At 36.9% G+C, this 9,996-nt stretch overlaps 1 protein-coding gene across 1 annotated transcript in view; it reads left to right on the top strand.

Annotated features, from left to right (window-relative positions):
* KCNH5 (potassium voltage-gated channel subfamily H member 5) overlaps nucleotides 1–9,996 on the top strand; it is a gene marked incomplete at its 5' end in the record, with an annotated part of 236,174 nt that overhangs the window by 2,414 nt on the left and 223,764 nt on the right. The window contains one exon of the mRNA XM_019645963.1: nucleotides 3,589–3,981. Coding sequence (XP_019501508.1) covers nucleotides 3,589–3,981 — 393 coding nt within the window. The remainder of the gene's footprint in view (nucleotides 1–3,588; nucleotides 3,982–9,996) is intronic.

The following is a 9,996-nucleotide window of genomic DNA, read 5'->3' on the forward strand; positions in this document are numbered from 1 at the left end:
TTTTCCTCTACATCAAGTGGAAAGTTTCTTTCTCATTGACAGCTCATCATTTTTAATTTGATTTTTGAGGCACTTTGATTCCTCTTTCTTCCTATCTGACTTTTTTTTATTCCTTTTTCCTTTGCCTTTTTGATTATTGTTCATTTCTTTATCAGTCATCTCTAATTAACAACCTGATTCAGAAACAAAACTGCTTTCTGTCAGGTCTTAGGTTTGATTTCAAAGAATGTGCAGAAATAAGGTAAAAACCTTATTTCAGTGTGTGCTCTTAGCTCTCCAAAGACTGACCCAGAAGAAGCACCACCATAGCACAAAGATGCCATTTTTCCAATTGTTCTGAGTCATATAATTGGCTCAACCCAAGTATTTGGATTTGCTGCTGAATTTCAGGCACTTTTACTTTTTCTAAGACATATAAATTTTATCTCAATTCCACTGGGATCTCTAAATTTAGAGCTGATCCCCAGTTTCAAAGATCCTGGTCAGTGCATAGGTGATCCACCAGCTTTCCGCATGCACTGACATCCTGCTGATTGACTGCAGCTGTTCACTTTTATACTGGGTGGAGATAAACATACGGGCCACTGTCAAGTCCGTGGTCCTGATTCCATTAGAGTCAATGCTCACAGATGGTCAGAGAGAAAGAATATGTCGGTAATGGCACAAAAATACATCAGGAAATGTTATTTCACCGTCCCTACCCCAAGGCTTATATCTTATGAAAGTACAAATGAAATAACAATGAAAATGAAGAGTTGTTACCCACTGATTTATAAAAGAGCCCCAGTGAGGGAGCTAAGATTAAAGTGGTGTCCTGGATGTGAGAAAAATAAAAACTCAAGCATATGCATCCCCTTTTCTTGTTGTTGCCATTTTCTTCTTCTTCTTCATCCTCCGCTTCCTTCTCCTCTTGTAGATTTTTTGATCGCTTTATATATGCAAGTCACTGTCTGAAGAATTGGGTCCTGAATGTTCTGAAGGGTTTTACCTTTGACTGTATGTTATAATCACCTGGAAAGGTTTTGAAAATATAGATTCTCTGAGAAACCACACAAGAGGAACTTGATTATTTTCTGGGGTGGGGTGTAGGTATTTTTTTAATAACTTCAGATGATTCTATTATAGTTTATAGCCAGGTTTAAGAAATCCTGAACTCAGGAGAGATCCCATTGCATCTCTAGAGGAGATATCTCACATTTTTCCAGGGCACTGAGCAGGATTTGTCTGTTAGCACAGCATGTAGGACCCACAACACTTTTAGCGGTTCCATGGGATTTTTTAAATGTCCCTTAACAGTAGATGAAAGAAATTAACTTTTAGGTAGAGAATTTTGAATATATAATGATTTTATTCATTTTTATAAGAATGCAGTTATAAAATATAATTTTTATTTTATTTTATTTTTTTTTTCGTAGAAAGAAGGGGTCCAGGAAGGCGACATGCCTAGGTTCCACGAGGGTCGCAATTCCCTTTGGCACCGAGTTTACTTTCTAAGTCTGATTTCTTTGTTCTCAAATCATAGACTGTAAATATAGATGGCACTGTATTAACATTGAATATGAAGAAAAATTTCATGTTTAACACAGTGAAATTGGAATGGATAGATCAGTTTTGCAAAGTGAAAGTGAAGTTGAGTTTATGCATGACTCTGTCTCCATAAAGATCCATCCCAACAGGAAGGTTACCTGCCTGGGAGGACAATTGGCTGCTAAGTAATTTAAGACCTTATGGGAGAAATATCGCTGGGGCACTGATAATGAGGGTAAATACATAAAAATCATTTTAAATAGTCTCATAACCCCCAAACTTGCAACAATAATTATAACAGACAACTGAAGAGAGTACCAGTGATGGTTTTCACATTTCAAAATAGTAATAATGGGTACTATATACTTGGTTTTCAGTTATATATGGTCTCTGTATGAGAGATACTTTTCAGGATCACTTTCCCAAGTTTCAAAGATGTTAGTAGAATTGTTTTGCCTTGGGGCATGTGAGTTACATGCTCACAGGTATTTTTGTTTATATTAATTTTTATATTCAAATGTTTCATGCGTTTATGGTTTTATGATTTGAACTTTTTGACTCCTACCTCCTGGGCACCATTCATCCTAGAAACATTGAATAATTGGATACATAAGATGGCAAAGCTGCTGGAAACATTATTTATCCAAGTCCCATTTATAAACTCCTGAACACATAGGCTGACTCAGCCTTAGTTTCACTGATTAGATGGAGCAGAGGTTCTCTCACCTGCTCCTTCATCCTCTTTGCACAACTTCCAGGTTCCAGGTTCCGGAAGGCAGTGCCAAGTCCTGCACTTGTTACCTTTGCCCCGGGCTGCCCAGATTTCCACTCTTGCTGTTTTATCTGCTTTTTCTTTTTATCTCTTTAATTAGACCTAATCAGAGTAAGTCAAGGTTCATATAATCTTGCATTGAAAAATTTCCATTTGTCACCAAAGTACGGAGAAGCAAACCTGAGAGTTCACCTTTTTTTAGTCTGAAAGGGAATTTGCATCTGGAATATTGTAGGAAACACAATATTCTTAAAGTTTTGATTGAAGAGAGAAAAGGAAAAAGAAGGCTATAGCATGTACAACCCTGATATCCTTGTGCTGGTCATTGGGGCCCTTGCTGAGCCCTACTCAACAGCAAGATCCCCAACACTGGGGTCCTGGGGCTCAGCAAGGCCATCAGCATCAGAGTTATGCTCCCTGAGGTGCTAAAGCTGTGTGCAGAATGGGTAATGGTGAGTCACCCAAGTAACCGTTGGACAATCAGTAAGAGATGTGGGATTCTAGGCAGGTTTGCAAGTGAGTGTGAAGAAAGCACTCCCGAAGTGGATGTCCGCAGTGCTGTGGGTCAGTGTTGGTACTGGATGAGGTCATTGAGAGGAAGTGACCCCGGAGATAGACCCAGGCAATCGAGGGCTCCTCAGCCCTCCCCTGTCCTTGGAATGTAGGCTCTGCCTGCCCTTCCCACAGTGTGAGCCATTTTCAAGGACATAGCCTTGAGAGAGTAAGGTGTTGTTGAGACCATCAGGACAGCATATATGACTGAACCCAGTTAAAGTATCTATATAAACTTTTAAGATTCTGGTGGGTGGGTGCAGAGATATACTTATCTTGTAGTCACCCAAGACAAACCTCGTCAGTAAGTTCCCTTGCTTATTAAAACTGCCACCTACCAATCTGAAGTGGTCTGCCTCTTTCTTTGGTCTCTCCTTCCTGTCTGTGCATGAGGGCCAGTTTGCAAACCAACAATTGGCCACTGGAGAAAAAAGCCAGGTGGAACAGCAGACTGATCAACTTTGGCAGAGTGATTGGACTTGGGGTGACTTTGAATAAACTTTGTTACAACTCAGGACAAAAGAGAGATGAAACTATTGGGTTGTCGGAGAAGTCATGACGTATTTTTTCTATGTTTTTCGTTGCAAAAATGCATCATGACTTTTCCGACAACCCAATATATAGCGTACCAGAAGTCGTGATAAATACGCTGTGGTTTGACTGCCAGTAACTTCGAATTCATCACTAACTGTGCAGATATGTCCATGCCATTTATATACATGTTTTTTCTCTTTTAGGTTCTTCAGCTGGGATCAGATATTCTTCCTCAATATAAACAAGAAGCGCCAAAGACGCCACCACACATTATTTTACACTATTGTGCTTTTAAAACTACTTGGGATTGGGTGATTTTAATTCTTACCTTCTACACCGCCATTATGGTTCCTTATAACGTTTCCTTCAAAACGAAGCAGAACAACATAGCCTGGTTGGTGCTGGACAGTGTGGTGGACGTTATTTTTCTGGTTGACATTGTTTTAAATTTTCACACGACCTTTGTGGGACCTGGTGGAGAGGTCATTTCTGACCCCAAGCTGATAAGAATGAACTATCTGAAAACTTGGTTTGTGATCGATCTGTTGTCTTGTTTACCTTATGACATCATCAATGCCTTCGAAAATGTGGATGAGGTAAGTTTCTTTTTTATTGAGTACCATGGATCATGTTTTGAGAAAATTAGGATAAAAGAAATTTATAGATAAGCCAAACTTCTTTTTAGCCACCACTTTCAACCTTCACCCTACTGAACACTTGATATAACTTAAGTTAATTAACTTAAGTTAATTTTCTTCTGCTTTTTTGTTCTTAATTTCTGGTTGAAAATACGAATGACTAGGAAAATGACTGTGGTTGGAGGAGGTGGAGCTAAAGAAAAGCAGCAACATTTGGAGTCAGATACCTACAGTTCATGAACTAGATAATTGATTGAAAGATGATGAAATAGATGTATTTTCTTTGCAAAACTGTAACATTTTAAAACTCTGTGTATCCATACATCTTTTGACTCATCCTTCTAGAAATATATGGTGGCAGTGCTCTAGTTAACATAAAGATAAAAAAGTTTTATGGAAGAGCAATTCTTGAATTTTTGCCTTTGTGGTTTCTTTTTATAGCTTTTCCTTTACATTTTGTCCAAGTGCATTTGTGGTTAGAGACTGTAATTGAATCACTTCTGATGTCTGGTCTAATTCAGGGTTTTGCTAATTCAGTGTTATCTACACAACAAAAATACTTAAATCATGTATAATAGCTTAAAAGACCATTTCATTCAGAGCTTCTCACTTAGCCTCTAACTTTTTCACCCCCGTGACTATATATATATTCAATTATAGTTGACATACAATATTATACAACATCAGCTTCAGGTGTACAGTTCAGTGATCAAGCCCCTACCTCATCCATGAAGTGGTCTCCCTAACAAGACATGTGACCGTCTGACACCCTACAAAATATTTACAACATTATTAATTATACTTTTTACCCCTCAAAGTGACAACCCCTCTCCCCCAATCCGCTGCCCCACTCCGCCCCCAATATCATACATATCTATTACAATTCCATTGACTGACTCCACTCCCACACTGTACTCCACATCCGGTGACTATATATATGTTCAATTATAGTTGACATACAATATTATACAACACCAGCTTCAGATGTACAGTGCAGTGATCAAGCCCCTACCCCCTCCATGATAGCCTCCAACTTAATAGTGGATGATTTTCAACTTGCTGCACCAAGCTAATAGGATGCAATCAGTAATCTCAATTAATAATATGGAAATGAGTCAATATAGAATATATTTATTATTAAAATGTGTTCATAATGATAATGCTGATATTATAAACTTAGTTTCCCTAGAGATTCTACTCTGTCCTCGTAGATTGTTCAGATAGAAAATTCTCCACCACATTGTTGTTGCTGTTGTTATTCTGTGTGTGTTGGGAGGTAGATCGAAACTTCTCCTCATTGAATTTTCTTTCCCATAAAATTTCTACAATCAACTTTAATGATATTTAAAAAGAACAATTTGTCTGAAAGTTACATGTAGACTTTATATTTTGATGTTGTGCATATAATTGCTACTTTAAAAATTATGGAAAAAAGGAACCATAGTAATTTGTTTTCTAATTTTAGATTTTACTTACATCAGGCTTTTAAAGGTCCATTTATTTCTTTCCTATTTACCCTCTGGAAAGGGTTGAGAGGAGTTAATTTTGAAAATGCTAATCATATGATGAGATAATAAGCAGTATTTATATTTCACATACTAAATGGATTAATATAGTAAGATTTCAGTTATTTAGGACATAGGCATAAAGATTTTGATAAAAATAATCAAAAGATTGGCTCAATTCATAGAAAAGAAAATACATTAAATATATTCCATAATAATAAATGCATTTGGTATGATATTTAAATATATTGAAAGATCCTTAGTCTTAGTCATGTTAAGGAAAATGCAAAATAAAACTACAAACTACACTGACATACTATTTTTAGTTACCGCACTGTTAAGATCAAATCTTTGTTAACAAACTAGTTTTGTGAGTACAGTGGCTAAGGAGGTACACTGCTCAGATCTCCCTTCATTAAAACCTGCTGCATGGAGCATAGATAGTGTCTTCCTGGAACTGGCTCCCTGTTTGTAAAAGCAAATGGTTAGCTGCTCTTTTAAGCTCAGGATTTAGTGAGTCACCACACTATCACACTGGTGGCTTGAAACTGCCCTTAGTGGGAGTATTCCCACCCAGGAAGCTGCAAATGCTACAAATAAAGGCTTTTTTTTTTTTTAACTTGCTGTAGAACCAGTTGTTAATCATTTACCAACAGACCACTGAACAGTTGACTGATAGCTGCTGCATTTTCTCACTTGCTGTGGTCCACACACTGAAGCCCAATTTCCCCAAAGCTAAGAATTTCCCCAACGACTAAGAATGGCAGTGACAGTATAGTTCCTCTGTTCGTGCTCAATGCGGAACCTCTGTATCAAGCAACTTTTGTTCTGGGACTCCCACTGAGGCTCTTCCCACCAACCCTTCCCTCCTTCTTGACAGCCGTCAGAACCGCATTGTGGTCTGAAAGCCCCTCCCTCCTCCCTTTATCCAGGCATTTATCTTGGTAAATGCTTACATGTGCCCTCACTTGGCATCCCTCTTAGGGGACCTGAACCGATAAAGTGATGGTGTGGGCACTCTCACACATTGCTCAAGGGAATATAAATTGGTAGATCCTCTATGAAGAATAATTAGCAATATCTTGTTTTATAAAAGCAGAAAGTAGAGGCAGCCACTTTCTAATCATTTTTGGGATTCTTTTATTATTTGCTTCCAAGTCACAAAACAAGAGTATGTACCTACCGCTGGGCTTTTCAGTTTTAGGCCTTGTCTTTGATTCCTCACTATGGAATATGAGGTTCTAATCCCATTTTTCCCTGCCCTCACTATATACATGCACTATTCCCGTCACCCATTTCTCATGATACAGGTATATCATCATTTTGATTCAATAAATATTAGATGTTTGTGCCATTATGACTACAAATATGCTATTTATAGCTGAACCTTCGGCATGCTATGATTGCTTTTCCTTTCCTGTACTTTTCATTTTCCTGAGAGTTGATAAACTATCTGTTTTTATCAGTTGCTTTGTTTTATATACTTATCACTAATTCAACCCCTAAACTTTGTCAATTGTCTAAATCTCCCCTCATTCCATTGATGAAAGCAATGTCTTATCCACATAATTTTCTTCAACAAATCTCTCTTCATTCTACCCGCCCACCTGACTGACAGTTTGGCTAGCTATAATGTTCTAGGCTAGAGGTCATTTCTCCTCAGGTCTTTGAAAGGCAATGCCTTCTTACCATCTAATAATTGTGTTAGGCAACTTGAAGCCATTGTGATTTCTGATCCTGTACTTGTGACCTGTTTCCTCTTTCCGGAAATTTGGTATATCTTCTCAGTCCCAGAGATCTGAAACTTTCCCATGATATGCCTTAGTGTGGGTCTGTTTTCATCCGTTTTGCTGGGCACTGACTGGGTGGCCTTTTCACTCTGGAGAGAGCATGTCTTGATTTTTTTCCTAGATGATTTTCTCCACTTTCTTTCCCCTTTTTCTCTGTTCTTGCTCTTGCTGGCACTCCTTTTCTTCAGATATTGTATCTACTGGACTAACCAAGGAAGTCCTGTAACTTCCTTGGTTATTTTCCCCTTTCCCGTTTGCCAATAGTTTATCTTTTTTTGCTATATGCTCTGGGAGATTTCCTCAGTATTATTTTCTAACTTTCTTTGTCCCTAATAATGATTTTTTTTTTTTGCTAAAGCCTAAGGTCTGTTTGGCTTGATATTATTAGAGGTAAATTAGATTTTGTATAGTATTTGGTGTATGTATTTCTATCCTTTAACTTGTTATCATTCTAGATTATTATACTGTAGCTGTATCTTTTATAAATAGTCTATACATTTTGATTATCTAACTGGCAAGTTTAATTTATGTATATTATTGAGATTAATTACACTTTTATTTACTTATAGCACATCTTGTTTTTCATTTTCAAATGCTTCTTCTTTGCCTTTCTCTCTGTTCCTTATTTCAGTTTTCTTCTTTTCTGCCATCTTTTGGATTGATTGATTTTACCTTTAATCTCCTGGGTTTCCTCCACAGGTTTGGAAGTTTTTCTGTTAATTGTTCAGTATTTGACTTATTAGTGTCTTTATCTTTCTGTTGAATAATTCAAGGACCTCTGTTCACCTTCTCATTTTTAAATTATTATTGTCCTGTATTTTGGCTTCATACTGTTTTTTAACTTTCTTTTTAATTGTATTATTTTTCTTTTTAAAAATTATTTATTTTTCTCAGTTACAGTTGGCATTCAATATTATTTTATATTAGTTTCAGGTGTACATCATAGTGGTTAGGCATTTATAAATTTATGTAGTGATTCCACCTGATTAGTCTAGTACCCACCTGGCACTATACAAAGATACAGAGAACAAATGAATGGTTGCCAGAGGGGAGGGGTTGGGGGCTGGGTGAAAAATGTGAAGGGATTAAGAAATAGAAATTGGCAGTTACAAAATAGTTATGGGGATATAAAGCACAGCATAGAGAATATAGTCAATAATTATTATATTATTGTCTTATTTGATTTCAATATTTATTTAGAGTTATTCACATGTTTACCATTTTCTTTTCTCACACTATTTTATGTATTTTTTGGCCTTTTTTCTGGTTCAGTTCTTATAGATCGTCTCTTTATCATCTATTACATAATATTCAACTTTCTGGAACATACTTTTTTTTACAGGAAGCCTTCCTGCATTATTCCCAAGCAACTCTAATGAATATCTTCACCATATTTCATCTTCACATATGTACATGCATGCACATTAATATAAGTAAAATTATATATTTTTCTTTTGTTGCTTTGTGTGTGCTCATGAGCACTGTACCAGTTGTCGGGTGACCTGGGTCTTATGACTTCTGTAGGATATATTTGTTGTGAGCCTTTGCGATGGTTACTCTGGTTTTCAGTTTCCACATCTGTAAAAAAAGGGAAGGGATGCCTGACTTACTTATATCAGAAAGTGATTATAAGGAATACATGGGAAAAAAGATGTGAATCAATTTTGCTTGTAGAATTCTGCATGTCTGAGGGGATGTTATTATTTCATTTGTATGTGTTTGTTTCCTCAGAGTGATTATAAGCCCTATGATGGTAAAGAATGTGGTCCATCTCCTTGGTAACCCTTCATTACTCTTAGTGCATATTGGTAACTCACTGACTNTTTAAGACCTTATGGGAGAAATATCGCTGGGGCACTGATAATGAGGGTAAATACATAAAAATCATTTTAAATAGTCTCATAACCCCCAAACTTGCAACAATAATTATAACAGACAACTGAAGAGAGTACCAGTGATGGTTTTCACATTTCAAAATAGTAATAATGGGTACTATATACTTGGTTTTCAGTTATATATGGTCTCTGTATGAGAGATACTTTTCAGGATCACTCTCCCAAGTTTCAAAGATGTTAGTAGAATTGTTTCGCCTTGGGGCATGTGAGTTACATGCTCACAGGTATTTTTGTTTATATTAATTTTTATATTCAAATGTTTAATGCGTTTATGGTTTTATGATTTGAACTTTTTGACTCCTACCTCCTGGGCACCATTCATCCTAGAAACATTGAATAATTGGATGCATGAGATGGCACAGCTGCTGGAAACATTATTTATCCAAGTCCCATGTATAAACTCCTGAACACATAGGCTGACTCAGCCTTAGTTTCGCTGATTAGACGGAACAGAGGTTCTCTCACCTGCTCCTTCATCCTCTTTGCACAACTTCCAGGTTCCAGGTTCCGGAAGGCAGTGCCAAGTCCTGCGCTTGTTACCTTTGCCCCGGGCTGCCCAGATTTCCACTCTTGCTGTTTTATCTGCTTTTTCTTTTTATCTCTTTAATTAGACCTAATCAGAGTAAGTCAAGGTTCATATAATCTTGCATTGAAAAATTTCCATTTGTCACCAAAGTACGGAGAAGCAAACCTGAGAGTTCACCTTTTTTTAGTCTGAAAGGGAATTTGCATCTGGAATATTGTAGGAAACACAATATTCTTAAAGTTTTGATTGAAGAGAGA

Source organism: Hipposideros armiger, unplaced genomic scaffold, assembly GCF_001890085.2.
Source record: "Hipposideros armiger isolate ML-2016 unplaced genomic scaffold, ASM189008v1 scaffold_5, whole genome shotgun sequence".
NCBI lineage: Eukaryota > Metazoa > Chordata > Mammalia > Chiroptera > Hipposideridae > Hipposideros > Hipposideros armiger.